This window comes from Pogona vitticeps, chromosome 5, assembly GCF_051106095.1.
Source record: "Pogona vitticeps strain Pit_001003342236 chromosome 5, PviZW2.1, whole genome shotgun sequence".
NCBI lineage: Eukaryota > Metazoa > Chordata > Lepidosauria > Squamata > Agamidae > Pogona > Pogona vitticeps.
Genome location: NC_135787.1, coordinates 102,348,701 through 102,370,674, shown reverse-complemented (window position 1 = coordinate 102,370,674; position 21,974 = coordinate 102,348,701). Strand labels below are relative to the sequence as shown.

The following is a 21,974-nucleotide window of genomic DNA, read 5'->3' as shown; positions in this document are numbered from 1 at the left end:
CTCTATTACAGTAGTAAATTTTATTTGAGTCTCTTGCATTTGGATTGGAGCTTGTAAAGAACTGACCATTTAAGGAGTCTGTGGTGTGTTGTTTTTCCCAGCTGAGCAAAGTGTGGCTTAAAAAAAAGAAGAAAATAGACCAAACAATCTGGAAAACCTTCAGAAATCTTTGGGCTGTTTCCTTTATTGTTTTGACGGGATATTTTTATTGAAAAAGATTAGGAATGAGAACATTTTCCTCAAGGCTCCCAGTCTTTGTTTTACGAAAAGTATGTTTTTAAAAAAAAAACAGTGTTAAGTGTCAAGATTATAACGATCAGGTTTTTGGTTGCTTTTCTTAAGCGCCATTAATGTAAATGGGGCTTTAGAAGGAGAGTAGGGTAAGTAAGAAAAAGGAAGACCTGGGTCTCTAGGAGGATCCTATAGAAACTGCAGATTTGTTTTAAAAACTATAGGCTTGCCTTGTTGTGTTTACAGAGTGAAGAACAGCCAGTTTAAGGGTAATAAGACTATACATCTGCACAGACATAGTTCTGGGGGCTTATGCTTAGTGGGACATGTGATCTACTGAGCAAAAAGTTTCATCTGAAAGCACAGGGTCTGAGCCTGGATACCACGCCACCCTAAACACACCAATACGCTTTGGTTCTGGAAGCTACGTAAGCAGGCTTGGGCCTGGTTAAGTGCTGGAGTGGAGAGCACCAACAAAATGAGGGCCCGTACATGGGAGGATCTATGGCTCAGTGATAGAGCACAGTCTTGCGTTCATTCCCCAGGATCTCTGGGTAGAAAGAGGGAAATAACACTTGAAACCGTTTGTCCAAGCATCTATTAGAGTAGTAGATTTTATTTGAGTATTTATGGGGAGTAGCTGCAGGCTAGAGTTGACAATACTGTACTAAGCTAGAAGGGCCAACAATTGGACTCTATACATAAGGCAGTCTTCCTTTGTTCCTAAGACGGAAAGATGTGGCACCTTATAGGTCTTTCAGCAGGAACTGCAAGCATACAAGGTAGCAAAGGAGAATTGTAGGACTGTTCTGAAAAAGGATTGGTCTAGTACAGCTGTCCTCGTACGTTAACACAGCTGCCTGTGGCCTTTGCTGTTGCACCTGGACCACCCTTGGCAACTTGATGGATTTCAGCCCATGTACTCTGTTGAACTGATGAGCGGGATGGAGCTGGGACAGCAAAAACCATGGGCAGCTCATTTAGAACATGAGGACAGAGAGCTGGCATTGGGCAAGAGCGAGAAGTAAGAAGAGCAGAAGGGAGCTGGTGCAGAGGTATGAGGGAGAGAGGTAACATGGTTAGAACAAGAAGACAATGGTATTGGCAGTGTTTTGACAAGCTTTTCTTTTATCAACTGAAAAATGAGCTAATAAAAAAAATTTGCTCTTGTTTTTTTAGTTGCTAAAATAAAACTAATGATTGCTGTGATGGTAAAACTATATCTGTTGGCCTGTGAAATACGTAATTGTTTATTAATATCTGCATTTTAAACATCTGAATAAATGGCTGTAAGCATTGCCAAAAGCACTATATGGCTGCCACTTTGAGGCACTGAAGGTACAGTACATGGAATATTTTTTTATATTACATTGTAAATTGCCATTCATTGTTGATCTCAGGCTGCAGCTTGATTTATTTCCCTGTGAAGGCTTGTAATTCTCATTCTGCCAAGCTCTATAAAATATGGTTTCATTAGTGGAGTTGGCATATTTCCTGGTTGTCCAGGTTTTACCCGAATTCTGGACATACCATTATGTCCACTTACCCCATTAACTGGAAAACCCTACATTGTTCTCTTTTGAAGCAGGTCTGTCATCCAAGCAGAGGCGGAGGTAGGAGGCAAAACATGGAGTCTCTTTCCTGAACAACTGTTTTGTGGGAAACTAACCTGCTGCTGCCTTACAGTGGTGTTTAGCCATGGAGTGAATGGCTAAATGCACTGAGTGAAGCCATTGGCAGTTTGAGTGACATGTCCAGAGTCCATTAAAGGTTTATAATGCAGACCAGTGCACTGATCTCTGTACTGCAAGTATGTACAGCCCTGGTTCTGGAATGCCCATAGAGCCCAATGTCTTTCAGTAGATCAGGAAGGCCATGACAGGACCCTTTGTCTTCCAGTCTGTATCCTATGTCCAGTTACCCAGAAGAAAGCCCCATTGACCTTAATGAGACATACATCTGAGTGGACATATGTGTGATTGCATTGCTAGCTGACATTTTAAAAATAAAGTAAATTTATCTCAAAAGTGGGAAGTTCAGAGGCAATTGGTGATTGCCTCTATTTTTGAAAACAGAACCTGTTTCCTTTATTAGGTGAAAGACACTGTGAAGAGTATTATTTAGTTGTATTGCTAGTATTGTATGTTATAATTGCTAGTAATAGTAAACATGGACTAGTAATACAGGGGGAAGGAAAATGACAGAAAGTGTGCCCATTTCTTTAGAAATGAATTGTCCAGGTCTTTCTGCCTGCAAAGCAGATGATTAAATCACCAGAGTCTTGTGGCCATCCTACTGCTAATTTTAGATCTAGGAGACAGGAAGAATAGGGGCAGAGAGAAGGGATAAAAAGTGTAGAGAAGAGCAGGCTCTCTCCATTGGCTTTTTAAGAAGGAAGCAAAGAAAGCAAGTTAATTGCCCTTATAAAGTCCCTTATTTTATTTATTTATCCATTAGATTCATACCCTGCACCATCTGGCAACCAGGCCACTTTGGGCTGCTAACAACAAAATAAACAGCATACTATCAAGATACAGTGGTGCCTCGCATAACGTTTTTAATTGGTTCCAAAAAAAACACACCTTATGCGAAAAAAACTTTATGCGAAACACCATTTCCCATAGAGATGCATTGGAAACCGGTTAATCCGTTCCAATAGGCACGGATTGCCGTCCTTAAGCGAAAAAACCCATAGGAAACATCGTTAAACGATACAATGTATCCTCCATTGGAATGTATTGTAGCTGACTCAATAGGTTTCAATGGCTTTGCGAAGTCAATTTTTGCAAAATTAAGTGTGTCATAAAAGGGTCAAAAATGGTTTTAAATGCTTGGATTAGCTTCTGCACCCTCTAAAACGGATGCAAAAGTTAATTTGGCTTTGATCTGACTTTTCGTTAATTAATGGTGAATTTTTTCCCCCAACTTTTGACAGCTGTCAAAATCTGACAGCTCCATTAATTCCTATGGGGGAAGAAAAAATTCACAAAAAATTAATGAAGACTCAGCAACTGTTCTAAATTCTTGGGTTCGTTAGAGGACCCCCTAAGTTGTGTGCAAACCTGATTTGGCTTTGATCTGAACTTTCGTTAATTTTTTGTAAATTGTTTTCTCCCCCATAGGAAAGCATGGAGCTGTCAGATTTTGATAGGTCCATTGGTTCCTATGGGCCAAAAAACAAAAATTCACAAAAAATTAACGAAACGTCAGATCAAAGCCAAATCAGGTTTGCACATGACTTAAGGGGTCCTCTAACGAATCCAAGCATTTAGAACCGTTTTGGACCCTTCTAAGACACTTTTTAAATTGAAAACAAAAAAAACGTTAAGCGAAGCAGGGGACCTAAAACCAAAAACGTTAAGCGAAGCATGGTCCCAAAAACGCTATGCGAAAATCGCCCATAGGGAAAAACGTTATACGAAGCACAATCTGCCTCTGAAAAAATAAACGTTAAGCGAAAAAAACGTTAAACGAAGCAAACGTTAAGCGAGGCACCACTGTACGCTTAAAAAATAAAATAATACATACATTCAAACAAATATAATAACCAGCAAGATAAGTTGAAACAGATGGCAGTGAAGGTGCTAAAAGGTTGATGAAAAGGATGGCAAAAAACATGGTAAAAGGGAGGCTGAGATCTCAAAAACCTAATGATCAGGGAAAGCCTGGCAGAAGAGCCAAGTCTTCAATGTTTGTTTGAACCCATCCCACAAGGGTGCCGGGCAGATCTCAATAGGCAGGTTGTTCCACAGGTGGGGGGCAACTGTCAAGAAGGCCCGGTTTCTTGTTCTTTCCCTCCAGGTCTCCTTCAGGGTCAGGGCCTTCAACCACCCTGCCTGTGAAGAACGGGCATTACAGACAGATCTGGCTGGGAGCGGGCGTTCTGATAGGTACTGAGGTCCTAAACCATTTAGGGCTTTGAATGTCATCATCATAACCTTGAAGTCGATGCAGAAATGAACCGGTAGCCAATGAAGGGTGGCCAGAGTGGGGGAGATGTGCTGGAATTTCTTCATCCCAGTTATTAATCTGGCCACCAAATTTTGGACCAGTTGAAGTCTCCGCATCAGCCTCAAGGGTAGCCCCATGTAGAGAGAACTGCAGTAGTCTATTCTTGAGATTATGAGTGTATGAATCAGCATTGTGAGTGCCCCCGCATCTAGATAGGGACACAGCTGGGCAATCTGCTGAAGATGGAAATGGGCTGCCAGTACCACATGTGTCACCTGGGTTTCCATGGTGAGATCTGTGTTCAGGTAGATGCCCAAGCTGAGTACCTCATTCTTCGTGGGATGAGTCATTCCCCCAAAGGAGAGGGAGTTTCCCAACCCACTGACACCAGGGCCACCTATGCGCAAGATTTCCGTCTTGTCTGGATTCAACCTCAGTCCATTTACCCTCATCCACCCCAGGATGGTCCCCAAGCAGTGTTCAAGGGTCGGAACAGCATCCACTGCAGTTGGAAAAAAGGAGAGGTAGAACTGGGTGTCATCAGCGTACTGATGGCACTGGGCCCCACAACTCCAGATGACCTCGCCCAGCGGCCTCATATAGATATTAAATAGCATTGGTGAGATTATCGACCGCTGCAGAACCCCAAAATTGAGGAGCCACAGGGTGGAAGTCATCTCACCAGGCTGCACTCTATGGGGACAGTCCTCCAAGGACCAAGAAGGAACAGAGCCACGCCAAAGTGAGGCCACTGATCCCCAAGTCGGAGAGCCACCCCAGGAGGATACCGTGGTCAACGGTATTAAAGGCCACTGAGACATCGAGGAGAACCAACAAGGACATATTGCCCCTGTTAGCCTCCTTCAGGAGGTCATCCTGCAGGGCGACCAGTGCTGTTTCTGTACCATGCCGCGGCCTGAAGTACAAGTGGAACAGATCGAGGGCATCTGTCTCCTCCAGGAGTGCCTGGAGCTGATCAGCCACCACCCTCTCGACCACTTTACTCATGAAAGAAACTTTGGCAACAGGCCTATAATTCCCAGTTTTGTCTGCTGCCAAATTAGGTTTCTTTCCAATGGGCCTAATGAGTGTCTCCTTGAGGGCAAGGGGAACCATGCCCTCCTGGAGAGACCCATTAATTATTGCAGTGGCTCATTTTGTTGTTACCAGCTTGACTGCTTCCTGAGCCAAGCAGGACAAGGATCTAAATAGGAGGTGGTGGCATGACAATGCACAAGCACCCTGTCCACCTCATTGGACATCACAGGTTGAAAGCAAGTTAATATCACCGGACAAGAGGATGCACTGGACATCTCAGCTCCATCTACTGTCTGTAAAAAGGGATCAAGGTCCTGGTTGATGGCCTCCACTTTAGATTTTAAAAATGCCGCAAATTGGTCACAGGAAATACTAGAGGGAGGCCTATCACTGTGGCCAACACCAAATAGATCACATACTATACGGAAAAGGTCTGCCTGCTGCTTGTGAGCTTTGCTTCTTCGGTCAGTGAAGAATGCTCTTCTAGCAACCTTTACCTTAGCTACGTAAAGATTAGATGCGATCCTGGCAGTTTTTGAATTAGTTTCCGTCGGGGTCCTCCAGATGCTCTCTAGCCTTCTCTGATTACGCTTCATAGCCCACAGCTGCTGGTTAAACCAGGGAGCTGGTCGGGCTCAGCAACGGAGAGGGCGTTTAGGTGCAATCATGTTGACCACCCAGGTGGTCAGCCGGAATCCTCCACATGATATCTTGGAATCCATCAGGATCCAGTTACCTGTGGGGGCGGACCATCTTAATGGCTCCAAGCTTCCCACAGGAGGGGAAATGCCATTGAGAAGCTGTGGTGATCTGAATATGACAAGGGGGCCAATATCAAGTCGGCCACCATCAGAGCACACACTCTCTGCTCAGCAGCAAAGATCAGATCCAGCATATGGGTAGAACCGTTGACTTGCTAGGTAAAGTCCAAGGAAGGCATGATTTCCAAGAACTCATGAGCTGGGCCGGAGACCTCAGCCTTCGCATGAATGTTGAATTCCCCCAGAACCAATAGGGGGACCTCAACAGCACAGTGGAGATGAAAGCCGCCAGCTCCAGCAGGGACTGCGCTGGATTGCGGGGAGCGCAGTATGCCTTACTAACACACTTCCTATTGACTGCCTAAGAAAGCTCCTGGAGATTTTCTCCGCATGGTTGGGAAAATCAAAATTAAACAGAGTGTTTGGGTGTGCAACTGCTACAGGCTTGACCAGAAGGTCTTCTGTCCTGCTGGCATCATTCAGTTGATTACTTGACCTTGTGGTTATGCAGGAAGCACATCCTCAGAGAGAACCAGAAATGCCACCCCCCCAAACTGTTGCAGACCCAAACAGTGTTTGGGTCAAAAGAATACAATGGGGCAGTCCCAATCTGTTCACCCTTTAGTTGGGCATAGAATGGGCTTGATGGTTTCTGTGCATCCCTAGTTCCCTCTTTGGGGATATGGGCAGAAAACTAAGCCAGGACATGAAAAAAAATACTTTTTTTAAATTAATAGTGACCAGATTCTATTCTGACTGGTCGATCCTGGAAGCTGTAATCTAAAATACCAATTTTCCTGAGTTCTGGGCTAAACCTATTCAGAGTGCATTGATTTAGAGCAGTGGTTCTTAACCTTTTTGAAAGAAACGCCCCCTTGAGCCATTGAGGAAGTTATCATCACCCCCCCTCCTATTTATTTATTTATTTATTTATTTATTTATTTATTTATTTATTTATTTATTTATTTATTTATTTATTTATTTATTTATTTATTTATTTAAGACACTTAAATCCAGTGACCCCTGAAAACAAAATTAAATTCCAAGAAAATGAAATGCCCCCCAAAAAGTAACATTTAATGATTTAGTTGCAAGTGAATTTTAAGACGCAAAAAGAAATATAAAAAGGGCATAAAAACAAATGCAGGAACTAAAAATTTCAAGACAAAAAGTCTGAAACTAAATTAAAATTGGAGGAAAATATATATTCATGCTCACTGTAAAAAGGCTGCAGCCATCTTCACAGGTTGGTTTGCTCCAGCGCCCCCCTACCGCCCCCCTTCTGCTCCAGCGCCCCCACGCCGCCCCTTTTCGTTCTACCGCCCCCCTGAAAAATGAAATCGCCCCCTGGGGGGCATTATCGCCCACGTTAAGAACCTAGGATTTAGAGTCAGTGCTTAATGGTGATGGTGAGAACTATATATTCATTTTATTGTCCAGTGTCCTACTGGTGATTAGCTCTTGCATTAAGGGTAATCGTGTGGCAAAGTGGCAAAATCTTGATGGCAAAGTGCTACTCATAGACAAGGTCCTGGTTGTGTTAATCAGCACTAATTTGCCACCAAGACTTATTTAATTTAAAGTAAACTTAAAACTTACTTAATTTAAATTAAAATTTAATTAAAGGCAACAGGTCAAAACCTTTCTGTTCCAGAAGTCTTTTAACTGAAATAATATCAGCTGTGGGTCTGATGGCAATTTTTAGAATATATATTTTAATTGCATTTTAATTATTTTGCCCTTTTATTTTGCCTTTTCATTGTATTTTAAATGCTGTAAGCTGCCCAGAGACCTTTGGGTAGTGTGGGTGGCATATAAGTTAAATAAATAAATAAATAAATAAATAAATAAATAAATAAATAAATAAATAAATAAATAAATAAATAAATAAATAAATAAATAAATAAAACAAACAAACAAACAAACAAACAAACAAACAAACAAACAAACAAACAAACAAACAAACAAACAAACAAATTTTCCTTGTGCAAGTGTAAATTGCCATTAGGATTCTGGCCAGTGTGTATTAGAGCCAGCTTGTCCTACTAGACAGAGAATAGCAGCCTAGCAGACAGGCTGTGGAGTACCAGCTCTTCACGCTCCTGCTGCTGGAGCCTGCTATTCCACCATTCCTCTCTCCTTTCTCTTCCACAGTGCTGCCACTGCCTGCCTGCCACCTTCTCTGTGACTGAATAGGGCCCCTAGGCTTTATGTTTAGGATGTTTGGGAAGTTTTATTGGATATATTCAACAATATGTGATAAAAGACTGTGAAGTCATTGTCTCTCAGCGATAGCAACAAAATTAAAGTGTCTGTTGTTTCTCATGTCTAGACTTTTTATTTCAGCCTAGATTACAAACTGATGTAATCTGATCAGTTTCAACCTTGGATGTATTGCGCAACTGTGTAGGAAAAATTGACATAGGATGTAGTGGGATGCTCACTATCTTATAACTGGGAAAAAGAAGAAAGGCAGTTCTGATAATGATTGCTGACATGTCCCATATCACATGAAATCTAGGTACATGCTTTTCTGTCTAATAGTTGTTGACGTACTCCCAACTGAGCCTTTCTCTAGCCAAGGCAATGCTTCTAGCCAGCTATTCAACTGCCATTCTAAAAGAAAATCAAATCAGTTGTCTTCCTTATATTGTGTCTCATCCAGTAACCTCCTTCGAAGTAAAAGCAGTGCTACACTTACGTGACATGTGGCTTCAGCTCCAGCAAACTGGTTGCAGCTAAACTCTTTCTGGCTTTCTGCCACTGGTCTGCTGCCACTACCCATCAGTGGCTCAGTTGCTTCCTTCCCCACAGAGCACAGGACCTGGGACCTGGATCCCATGGTCCAGTGCTAGTAGCATCGCTGATTCACCTGTCTGGTTAGTTCTGTACTGGAAGGCAGTGGTTGTCTATATTTTATATACCGGGGAATGAGTGGGGTAGGGGAGCTAGAGACCCTGTTCATGTCACCTTGCTCCATCGGCACCATTTTAGCCATATTCAATGGCAAGGGACTAAAGAAAAGGATCACAAGCGCTAAGGTATGTTGTAATATTGGTTTAATTGTGTGGCTGTAAAAGCAGATACCTATCACTGTCACTTTAATATGTGAATGGTCAGGTGTATGGCCAGCAGATGTTGTGGCCCCACTGCATCTGAGATGGCTACATGACTGGAAAAATGAATGGAGACAAAGACTACTATGAAAACCCATGTGTTTGGACTGATAGTTCATTGCATAGGACAAAGATAGCCAACTATAAAGAATATGTACTATGTAATTCTTGTTTTTATTAACTTGGACTTACCTGAATTCAAGGAAGAATGGATTTCCATTTTGTTTTTTTTTTGTTTTTGCGTGTCCAGGAATGTGTCAAATTGCTGGACCTAAATGACAATTCAAGTGACAAATTTATTAGTTCTAATGTTCCTGCTGAGTAGTGAACTTTTGTGCATGAAATATGAAGTATTATAATCCCATTGCTCATTAGGAATGTTTATTTTTCTTGATCTGGCGATTCTCCACAAATGAAGTCCAGATAATTATGGCTGCAATGTTAGAACAGTTAGGCTGTTTAAATCTCATTTATTTAACCAGTGTCACTATGCGCAGGATTGTCAACTACAGTGGTGCCTCTGCTTAGCGATGTTAATTTGTTCCGAAAAAATCGCTGCTAAGCGATTTCATCGCTAAGCAAAACGTGGTTTCCCATTGAAATGCATTGAAAACTGGATAATCCGTTCAAATAGTAACGAATTGCCGTCCTTAAGCAAAAATCGCCATAGGAAATATCGCTAAGTGAAACGCGGTTCCCCAATTGAAATGCATTGAAACTTATTCAGTGCATCTCAGTGGGGGAAAAAATACAACAACAAATTAAAAAAGAGTCAGAACAAAGTCAAATTTGGTTAACAAAGGGTTTATTAAGTGCACTTTATGATTTCAAACATTTTAAACAGTAAACTTTAACTTTATAAATAACAGAAAAACATTTAAAAATAGCAAACATGAGGCTGTTTAAACCATTGTTAAGCAAAACAGGGGACCCAAAATTTAATCGCTATGTGAAGCAGGGTCCCAACCATCGCTAAGCGAAAATTGCCCATAGGGACCATCACTAAACAAAGCGCAAAAACGCTCCGAAAAAGTTGTCGCTAAGTGATTTCGTCGCTAAACAGAGCACCCGTTAAGCGAGGCACCACTGTATCTAGTTTAACTGGTGTCATCTTCACTTTTGATGTATGATTTATGTCAGCTGTGTTTGATTCCATTCTTTGTAAGTTTCAGTTACTTGATTTCCAAGCATGTGTTTTCCTTTTACTGAAGATACTTCTGTATCTTTTGAAGAGGTTACATACCGTTTTTATTGTTTTTAGATTAATATAAGTTAATTAATGTTGTGTCAGGTTGTGTAATTATGTTCTGCGTGCTTCAGGCCACTTTTCTCCTTCTCCCATATGTACATCCCATGCAGAATGGGGCTTGAATGTCTTTTGTACTCCATTACAGGTTATCTTACATCACTTCAATGGGAGGGATGCAGAAATCCTGTTTTGGGTGGGAGAGGGATATGATGTTGCACTTTCGCTTACTGTTCTTCAACATCCATGCGGTGTATGAAACCACTTCCATTATAGAAGCCCCACAGAAGCTTGTGGTATCTTAAAGATTAACAGATATGCAGCAGGATCCTAAGATGTTTACTTACAAGGAGCATCTAGTTTCAGTGAGGTTTGCTTCTGCATCAGTATTAATAAGGTTTTTACCTTATTGTGACACAAACATTTACAGATTAGAGCTCATTTAATGAGATGCATGTAGTGCCATTTAAGTGCCAGGTATGCATATGTTGGTATGCATATAGTACTTACACACAGGGGAGAAAGTATGCAAACTAGATGTTTCTTCGGTTTGCATAGGCCCAAATCGTGTTGCTTAGCACAGTAAACTGCATTAGAATAAGCCTATTGGCTCAGTGGGGATTTGGTGAGTCAGTTCCTTTATAAATTCCATTGATTCAAATGGGCCTACTCCAACTGTGACTTACTTTAGCATAGTAAATTGCAGTTAGGATAGGCCTATTTAAACCAATGATATTTATGGAGGAGGTGACTCACTAAATCTCCATTGAGTCAATGGGCCTATTCTAGTGTCCTACACTAAGCAACAGGATTTAGGCCATTATATAATATCATGTTCCTCATTTGGCATGGCTTTCTCTTAAGACAGTAAAATTTCCTCTTATCAAATTCCTTGGGAGATTCTGAGGGCTTAGGAGAGGATAGGAAAGGAGGAAAGTGAATTTAGTTTTAACATTATTCTCATAATACCATTTGCTAAAACACACTGCCTTTCTTTCTGCAGAAACATCAGTGGAGAGTTGCTGCTCGCGTGGATATGAATGGGCAAGTCAAAACAGAGATTGCAGTTCTCTGCCTTTCAGTCCTGACTCCAAAGAATGCAGGTATTCTTCAATGTAATTTGCTTGCCTGTTGCTATAGGAGCAGATAAAATGTCCTTGTTGTGATGGCATTGGCTCTGATGACCTGAATTCTAACTTTATTCCTATTATTGGTTTCCTATATTTCCTTGGAAAGTTCAGGCACAAATTTGGAAAGTAGTTTACATGTTACTTACTATTCCTGACAAGAAAAACCAAGGCCTTCTACACTAGCCAAACACAGGACTTTTAAGAGAACCTTTTCTGGGGTGGTGGTGGTAGTGGGAGCAGATATGTTGTCTTGTTTTTCCTCTGTTTTCAGATATGCAATTGTAGCCCTCTTGGCTTGATTTCTTTTTAAGAATGGAAAGAATGTGTATTGCAGTCATGTCTGTCACTACCTTCTGATTTTCTTTTTCATTTATATTGGCATTAAAAATATGTCTCATACACATAGTGTTTGGCAGATAAAACGTACTTTATTATGAGTTGTTTCGAGATAAATAAAAATGATAAAATAAAGACTGAAGCAGAGAAAAGGGAAATCATGTTGGAATTATTGATTTGTTTTTCAGAAACAGGGCGATACAGCAGTGAACTTCCATCTTAAATGACTTGGCAAGAGACACAGATTTCAGTTCTTTTCAGGGCCCTTATTTAGTCCTTGGCAGTGGACTTTCTGCCCTGGCCTACTTTTCCTTGCAACTCACATGATGTCTTGGTATAAGTGGGGCTGTAGGGAAAAGAGAAGATAGTGATCACAAGAGCAGGCTGAGGAGAATCTTTTCAGTACCCTATTCTAAGCCCAGCTCTCTGAGATCCTGGAGAAGAGCAACTGGAACTTTAAATATACTGCTCTTCAAATATCTTCACATTTTTAGTATTAACAATATATTTAATCTTCATAAAGGGGTATTTAAAAAAAACCAACACACTGAGTATGACCTCTACTTGTAAACTGACAAGAAGGCATAATTGATTATCCCTTTTTTGGAACAGGGCTTAGCAAAACTAAGGCAGATTTTCATCCTGAGTTTGGGAACTTAATCAAGATGAGGTCAACAAATCATTTATGACTTCTGAAGATACACAACAAGAGAAAGGCCTGCTTTTTGTACTGAGGAACACTCGGGTTCCAGGACAGAGAGGCGAGGAATTGGTATATCTGCATGCTTTTGAAATATCATTGTCAACATTGAGGCTGCCCTTTGCTATGTAAAACTTTTTCCTGAGACAGCGTGGGCATGATATTGTGCAGCAATACTGGGCCTTTTCCTGGCTTTTTGAAGCACAGTATCCTATATTTATAAGCTGGAGATATTTTGAAGAATTGAATATCTTGGCTTTTTAAAACAGGAGTTTAAATATACACACACAACAAACAAATTCCAGCAGAAAAGTCCCTCATGTAAAATTACCTGGTGCTAGAAAATGAGCACATGATCTGTACTATGATTACTGGTATTAGACAGAAGCAAGAATAGCTTGGATGTGGCTGTAGTCCTTCTGTGTTAAAATATTTTGAAGGGCCAGTTTAGACTTAATGAAATGGTGAATTAAATCCTTGTTTAGATGCAACCATTACACTGGAGAAACAGACACACCCTTTAATCAGTTGGGTATACTAATGTTGTCATGCCTGCTCTGCAGAATGCTAACCAGAAAACTGTGTATCAATTTCCAAACCTTTTCCTTGAGCTAGGCAAGATGAGGAAGAAAAGCTATATTGGACTGTGGCGTTCACCCCTCGTGGCCCCTGTCTGACTCTCCAAACACAGAGCAAACAAAGGCAAACTAATATGTACTCATTTTTTCACGCTGCCGCCAGTTGATCACCAAATCAACATTACTTATGGAAGGATGAAGATGAAGGTCCAAACTTCACTGTTTTTTAAATTAAACTCATTTATTGATTACAGATGTTTGATAATTAATTATAGGTGATTTCTACAGGTTTATTTATCATCAGTCTCAACCTTCTATTTGTTATAACAATTCTTATTTACTCTTCACACTAATCACACCTCAGATCTCCTAAATACCACACTCTGTCTCCCTCTCCACTCTCTTCTCTCTCTTGACTCAGACTGACTTACTCTCTGACTCTGCCTTTTTTTACATAACTCTTGGCTCCGCCTCTCAGCAACATTAGCCTGCAACATGAATATGCATGACTACTTAACATAATAAAGGTGAACGCTACATACCTCCCCTCTTAAATATGTTTGTTTGGGAGGGGAAACATGTTTTTCCTCCTAAACAAACAGGCACACTTGCATTAAACTTTACTTACCATATAACACAAGTCTATAAGCAATACCACTTTTGATATAACAATTACCATACCTTATACACTAAACATTTCACTACTATTCAATAATATACTTTACCTTATCAGTGACACTTATTTTTTTTACATTTAACATTACCAACCTTACAGAAATCACAATCAGGAAACTTTTACATAAATTTATTTTACATAAAATAATTAACTAGTAGTCCATTACAGTTTCTCTTATAAGTTCTTGCATCATTCACCTGGTCTTCTTGAAAGTGCATGTGCAACAATGTTGTGAGCTCCCTTTAAACTTTTTATAGTAAAGTCAAAGTCTTGCAGCAAAAGAGCCCATCTCATCAGTTTGCTGTTAGTTTTCATTGATCTCATCCACAGCAATGGCAAATGGTCAGTACGTAAAGTAAATTTCCGTCCCCAGATGTACGGTTTAAGTTCCTGTAAGGACCATACAATCGATAAGCACTCTTTTTCAATTGTTGCCAGATGTTTCTCTCTCGGCTGCAGTTTTTTACTGATGTACGTTACCAGGTATAAAGTTCCTCCTCCATATGCTTGGCAAAGCACCGCCCCCAGTCCAATGTCTGTGAAGATGGTGAACTCTCGGCTGTAATAAGGTGCAATGAGAACCGGTCCAGTTGTTAACGCCTCCTTCAGCAGGTCAAACACTGCTGGCACTCAGGGGTCCAACTGATTTTCTCTGGCTTCTTCTTCCTTGTGAGGTCTGACAATGGCGCAGCGACTGCACTGTAGTGTGGGATGAACCTCCGATAATAGCCCACCAGACCTAAGAAAGATCTGACTTGCTTCTTGGAAGTGGGGTTTGGCCATTTAGAAATAGCCTCAACCTTAGAATCTAGGGGTTTGATAACTCCCCCACCCACTAAATGTCCAAGGTATTTCAATTCTGAATCTCTAATGTGGCATTTACTGGCTTTTACTGTCAAATCGGCTCCCTGGATTCTTTTCAGCACTAGATTTAAATGTTCCTTGTGCTCAGCCCACATTTGACTAAAAATGCCAATGTCGTCCATGTAGGCGACAATAAAATCTCCCAGGTCATGTAAGGTCTTGTCCATTAATCTTTGGAAGGACACAGGACCATTTCTAACCCAAAAAGCCATGTCTACTTAACATAAGAAGGGTGAATGCTACATGGACCAAAAGCTCTATGGATGTGTTGTGTGCATGTTTTCCAAAAGATGTTCCTTTGTCTTTAAAAAAAAAAAAAAGAAGAGGTTGGAGTTAGCAAAGAATGCCACTGGAAACTGAGTGAAAATCATCCATAATATGTGAAACAAAGACAGTGAAGAAAGACAGAGACAAAATCAACTCATCTGTACGTGTGATGTTGGAAGAGAGCCATATAGATATGAAAGACAGTCAGAAAAGCAGACAAGTGGGTGCTGAATCAAGTCAAGCCTGAACATTCAGTAGAGCAAAAATTAGTCAACTGAGCCTATCCTACCTTGCATATACAATGGACATACGTACAGAAGTGACCTGAATATACTGTATTGCTGGGAAAAGTAGGGTGGGGCAATAGGAAAAGAGGAAAAGCTAACATGAGATGGGTTTACTCGTCAGAGCTGTTACTGTATTTGCCGGCATACAAGATGACTTTTTGGCCCAAAAACATGCCTCCAAATGGGGGGGGTCGTCTTGTACGCTGGGTGCACTTCATTTGGGCCAGGAAGGAGCCGCCGCTGTCATGAGTGCATCTGAAGACCTGGAACCAGAAGGGTTAACTGAGGCTGAAGAGAATGCTGAGAGATTAGAAACACCTGAACCGCCTCCAGATTCTCCTTCCACAGCAGACAAGCTTCGGGCCAGGCTTTGGGAAAGACTTAGGACAAGAAGATCAGAGGATCGCTCAAAGGCTGTCCACAGAAACCTACGTTCATCTAGTCTTGAGTATTAACAGGATAGAAAGCTTTCCAGCAGCTCAAGGAGCTGTTTTACTATAAAGCAGCTCCCAGTGAAGCCAGAAATTCTGTGGAAGCAAAGAGTCAAAACCTTGGCTTGCATCCACACTTCTTGAACCATGTTTCTGACTCTGAACTCTGGACGCTGCCGCTGGACTACACCGGTATTGGACTTTGACCCTGGACTACGCTGTGTATCGGACTCTGGACTTTGACACTGGACTTCATTCTGTGAGTTGATTTATGGACATTGGCTTTGCATTCTTGGTATTCTTGACCCTGGACTGGTTTATCAGACTTCGGCTGTTTTAATCCCCGGGAACGTGACAGCCGCCGCCACTGAGTGAGTGATGCGGGGCCGCGCTGGCCGGGGAGGAAGGCAGGCGGGCAGTCGGTCTGGATGGAGGGAGGGAAGCAGAGACGGCCATGCCTGAGCGGTCAGAGCCTGCCGCTGGGCTGCCCGCCACCCCATGCCGCTGAGCCAGCTCTGTGCTCACTTGCCCACCACCTGCCCGCTTCCCCTCCTCCTCCTCCTCTTCCTTCTGCCGCCGCCCGCGCAGCCTCTTCCCCTCTTCCTTGCCCTCTCGCTGCTGAGCCAGCTGTGTGTGCGCTCACCTGCCACCTGCCCGCTTCCCCTCTTCCTCCTCCTCCTCCTCCTGCCACCGCCCATGCAGCCTCTTCCCCTCTTCCTCACCCTCTCGCTGCTGAGCCAGCTGTGCGTGCACTCGCCCGCCACCCGCCCGCTTCCCTTCTTCCTCCTCCTCTTCCTCCTGCCGCTGCCCACGCAGCCTCTTCCCCTCTTCCTCACCCTCCTCCCCGCTGGCCATGAACTTCCAGGGCGGGCCCGGGCAGAGCCCCAGGCAGCTGGCGCTGCAGCAGAGCCGTCCACTCTATATTTTGAGTGGAAATGTTGGGGGGGTCGTCTTATACAGCCAGTCACCTTGTATGCTGGCAAATACGGTAGTTTGCAAGATTGGAGCAGAACTTAATGAAAAAGACAATGTTGCTAGGAAAGGGGGGCAGTAAGAAGAGAGAATAACCTAATATGAGATTTGTTTTGCAAGATCTGAGCCGAGCTGTTAATGATAGGACATTGTGGAAGTCATTAACTCAAATAGTCACCACACGTCAGAAGTGACTACATGACAATAACATCTTTGGAATTTTTTTTCCTTAATTATCAAACAATGATATAGTGACAAGATGGGTGGAATAGGTACCAAAGCCATCAAGTAAGAGCATATACAGCCACAAAGCAAAAAACAGTAATTTCACATCTTAAATGAGGGTGTCTGCATGTTTTGTCCATCAAGTTGGAATTGACTTACAGCAACCCTAATAGGGCTTTCAAGGTAAGTGAGATATTTAAGGAATGTTTTTTTCTAGTTCCACTGCCCCAGTAAGTTTCCATGGCCAAGTGGGGATTCAAACCTTGGTCTCCAGAGTTCTAGTTCATCACTCTAATGAGTGAGTTTTACTCTCTGTTTTCAAAAAATATTTTTAAAAATATTTTAAACTAGAAATAGAAACACTTTTAAAAGTTTCTTTCATCGGGAACAAGTTTAAAATTCTCCTCCTGAGTGTCATTTAATTTGGTCCTGACTGGCAGGGTCAAAAGTTCCTAGCTCTCAAGCTGATAACAATGTTTGTTTAGAACTGTAGTATAGAAAACCACTTTATTATTAAAAAAAACTCTCAGGTGTCTTTTCCTTTGAAAGGGCTTTTATTAGAGTCAGTATTAGAGCCCCTGAAGCCAAATAAATAAATAAATAAAGCACCTGGAACTAACCATTGTCTTTCAAGATAAGCAAGTTTGGTCTTTTCATTGTATTTTATCTTTTTAAAATTTGCAGACATAAAAGGCCACCAGTGTCTGCATGGGGGTGTAAAACAGTTTTATTTTAAAAAGCTCCTAACTAAAAACTGTTTGCCCAAACATCCCCAAATTTGGTACAGATCAAGAGTGGACTGTATTATATAACCGCAAATTTAGTGCTGATCCAAAGTCCAATTTAAAAGTTGAATTTTTTTTTCTTTTGGGTGCCCCCCCATCTTTTGAATTATCAGGGAATGCTGATTTGTTCTATTGCGCAATATATATTGCTGCACTTTCATGCAACAATGACAATATTTGGCCTTGATGGTAAATATTGCTCTGTGAGCACAGCAACACCCCCTTTGTACTACTCTTTTCTCTCCATTCTCTGTACTTTCAGCATAGCCCAGGAACAGTGCTGTCACAACCAACTAGAGGAGCTACACTGTACAGCTGGAATAGCCATGGCCAGCAAGCAAGAAGATTGTGACTCCCACAAGGGTAATTCTACCTGTGAAGACAAGATAATTAAGGTGAGACTTCAGATGGGCTGGTCAAAGTGGTTGAACATCTTTAATTGTTTAGAATTTTGCCTCTTGGGAACAATTATAGTCTATCACTTCTTTAGCTTGGTGGCTTTCCAATTGTATTCCTAAAATTCTGGGTTTCCTGGGAAATTTATGAGGTTGTTCAGTTGGAAGATGGGGAAAGGTGGACACCTTGCTTAATCTTTCTGTACAAGGTGTAGGCTTAGAGTGTAACTCACGCTCTTTCTTTATGTAGTTGAAGCTCACCAGCCTGGCCAGTGTATCTCATGAAATCAGTCTAAGTTTTGACAACATTCTGCAGTTTTTGTTTTTTTAAAAAAATATACAGTGGTGCCTTGATTTACGAACTTAATCCGTAATGGAATGGTGTACATAAGTCAAAACATTCGTAAGTCAAAGCAACATTTCCCATAGGAATGCACTGAAACCCAATTAATCCGTTCCGGCTGTTTTTTGTTCTTATGTCAAGGTACAGTTTGTAAGTCAAAGCATTCGTTCCCATAGGAACTAATGCAAAACCAGTTAATCCATCCTCTACCACTAGGTATATTTTTCACCAGTACAATATATTCATATTCATATATGAATATACTACAGTGGTGCCTCGCTTGACGAGGATAATCTATTCCAGCAAAATCGCTGTAGAGCAAAATCCTCATCAAGCAAAATAAAAAAGCCTATTGAAATGCATTGAAAACCGATTCAATGCGTTCCAGTGGGCTAAATACTCAGCGTCTAGTGAAGATCCTCCATAGGGTGGCCATTTTCTGCTCCCTGTGCAGCGAAAAATCCATCCTAAAGTACAGCGGGGAGCCATTTTACACAGTGGGTGGCCATTTTGAAACCCAACGATCAGCTGTTTTGATTGTCATAATGCGAAGAATCGGTTCCCGAAGCAGGGAACTGATTGTCGGGAAGCAAAAAAAGCCCTTTGAAATATCGTTTTGCGATCACAAAAGCGATCGCAAAAACCTCATCATCAAGTGGATTCGTCGTTTAACGATGTAATCGTTAAGCGAGGCACCACTGTATTATTTTGAAGGCAAACATACCTAAGTCTGTTACCAAGCTTTAGCTGAAGAATTGACTGTGCTTTTTTGGCCTACGTACTCTATATTGGATGTTGCATGTGTAAGTCACATTTAGACCTACCATCCCCACATGGACAGGTTGAGTTTGACAGCATACATGTGCTCCTGTTCACTTTGTGGGCTTCAATAGCTATGTGAGTAAGTATTGTTAAGTCTGGTCCAACATATATAGTAAAATCCCTGTATATGCAGGATCAGTATTCAATTATTCACTTATGCACAACCTGAAAATAATAAAAATACTAAAAGAACAATCCTAGAAACATATGTGTTTCTAAAGATGAAGTTACCAGAACTGGCCACTAGACTGAGCCAGAGACCATGCTATGTATTTATTTATTTATTTATTTATTTATTTATTTATTTATTTATTTGATTGATTGATTGATTGATTGATTGATTGATTGATTGATTGATTGATACCCCGCCTATCTGGTCCACCGGGCCACTCTAGGCAGCTTCCAATATAAAATCAGATAATAAAAACATAGGCAAATACATAATAATTAAACAACAGCAGCAGAAAAATAAAGAAGGAAAAGTAAGAGAGAAATCAAGAATTGGCTGGAGGGAAGGCCTGGATAAACAGCCATGTTTTTAGTTGGGTTTTAAAGATGTCCAGCGTGGGGGTCGCGTGAATCTCCGGAGGGAGATTGTTCCAGAGTTGAAGAGTCACCGCCGAGAAGGCCTGGTTTAGTGTTTTCTCCTTCCGGGCCTCTCTCGGCGTCAGGCTCCTCAGCCTCACCTCCTGACTCGCGCGGGTGATCCGGGTAGACCTTGGTGGGAGGAGGCATTCTGCCAAATATTGAGGTCCTAAACCGTTTAGGGCCTTATAAGTAAGCATTAAAACTTTAAAGTTGACACGGAAACAGATGGGCAGCCAATGCAATGCAGCCAGCGTTGGAGAGATGTGTTGGTATTTCCTCACTCCTGTAAGGAGCCTGGCCGCCGCATTCTGCACCACCTGAAGTTTCTGTGTCAGCCTCAAAGGCAGCCCCACGTAGAGCGCGTATAGTGTTCACTAAAGAAATGTATTTGTATGATGTCATTATTAGAACTGGCTTCTCGAGGGATAAATAACTCTCATGACTCCACAAGACCATCGTGTTGAGAGAGAACCAACTTGTGACAAACCTGCTGCAATATTGTAAAGTTCATTAGGAATGTGTTGGTTGCATTTTGGCAGAAATGCTGCAACTGCTGCTTTATGGGGAGAGTGGCTCAGAAGCAAGGGAACAGCTGTGAACAGAGCCTGCTGATGGGATACCAGTGTGGCTTGGTCTTCAGGGCTTGCTGTGTTGAGGGGCAAGAAAGTGCTGATACCTTAATTGTTGACGGTCCTCACAAAGAACTGGGTGAGTTCCTCCAAACAACAGTTTTCAGTGGCAAAGGAACACACGTGCTGTTTTGTGAAATGAGCCAAAGGAGAATTGTAACAGATTATTTAGACTTTATGAGGTGGCATTACAAATTTACTTACAGACTGTTTTGCATAGGCACAGGCTGGCTTTAATTTTTCTGCTCCCTGAGCCGCCCATCTGGATTGATAATTACTGTGCGGAAAAGCCATTCTGTCTCCCTGCAGGTCCTCCGCTACCATCTGGGCTCTACCTTTGGGTAACAAGGGCTTTTCCTTTTCCACAATGCCTTGTACTCTGAGGAGCCTCCAAACATCTGGTCAGATAAACTCTGCATATTCCAGGAATTTTAGTGGTGTGTCTTAGGATACATACTTGAGGTTGAATAGATTGCTTGTGCCTCACCATTGCTTTTGCTGTAGCACAAAACAGTGACAGATTTATGATGACTAGCCTACTGCCTTCCACAGAAGCTTAGCCTTCATTACTTATCCTTTTACTGAAATGTCAGAATTCCCCCCCCAAAAAATTGTTGAAAACTGCAGTAGAATAATTATTCTTGTAAATTCATGCTATGCTTGCGCAAAGTTCTCTCATGTCTCTATTAAAAATTATCATCCAATTTACCTTATGAAAACTTACAGTCCAGGATTTCACCTCAGGACTGTACAACTTAATTCAAAGACACAGGTTAAGCATAAAATTGTTAGAGGATGCTGCTCAAATGTCATTGTGTGGTAGAGAGGGAGGCAAATTTCATTTCATTTCATTTCCCTTGGGTGTTGTTGTTGTTTTGAAAAAAACTTAATAGAATTCACAAATTTCAGCATAAAAGGGATAAAAAAGAACTTAAGACTGAACACACTCCAACATGAAAATATTTGAACATGAAATATTTGTTAGTAAAACTCTTGCAGAGTGCGGGTGGCATACAAGTCGAATAAACAAACAAACAAATAAATAAATAAATTCATCTGTCTCTCCAGACAAAGAACTTTGAGTTGTTTAGCTCTTAAAAATTAGATTTGAATTTCTCTATATTCAGCCATGTTTGTTGTCCTGAATTAGATTTGCCACTTCCCGTGGCAGATAGATATAATATGATCCTCTCCATGTTGGTACTGAACCTATTAACATGTTGGTAATTGCTGAACTCAGTCAATGCATATGAGAAATTCACTTGGTGTGTTTTTTTAAAAAATAAAAAGCATGCCAACTCCATAAATTTATTCATAAACAAGATGGAAAGCCTTTGAGGTTTCTTTTTTAAAAGGATGTGGAAAAAGCAAAACTGATAGATTCATCCATCCTTTGTGTATAAAGGTTTAAGGAGCTCTTTTTGAATAACAAATTCCAGAGTTACCTGGGGAATTGTAGCTGCTGGAGTCTCAAAAATGACTTTTTCACTCTCTGATTCTGTGTGGTAATCTCCCTTCCTTAAACAGCCATTAAAGCTACAAGGTTAAAACAGTATTTAAAACAGAGAGGAAGGTCCAGTATAGGTAAGGGGATAAAGTGTCA

The 21,974-nt window shown here is 41.4% G+C and overlaps 1 protein-coding gene across 2 annotated transcripts in view; it reads left to right on the top strand.

The window, feature by feature from the left end:
- FBLN1 (fibulin 1) overlaps positions 1-21,974 on the top strand; it is a 91,098-nt gene that overhangs the window by 9,624 nt on the left and 59,500 nt on the right. For both annotated transcript variants that reach the window (XM_020804010.3, XM_020804012.3), the window contains exons 2-4: positions 11,347-11,446; positions 17,857-17,989; positions 20,282-20,450. In XM_020804010.3, the coding sequence (XP_020659669.2) occupies positions 11,347-11,446; positions 17,857-17,989; positions 20,282-20,450 (402 nt within the window). The remainder of the gene's footprint in view (positions 1-11,346; positions 11,447-17,856; positions 17,990-20,281; positions 20,451-21,974) is intronic.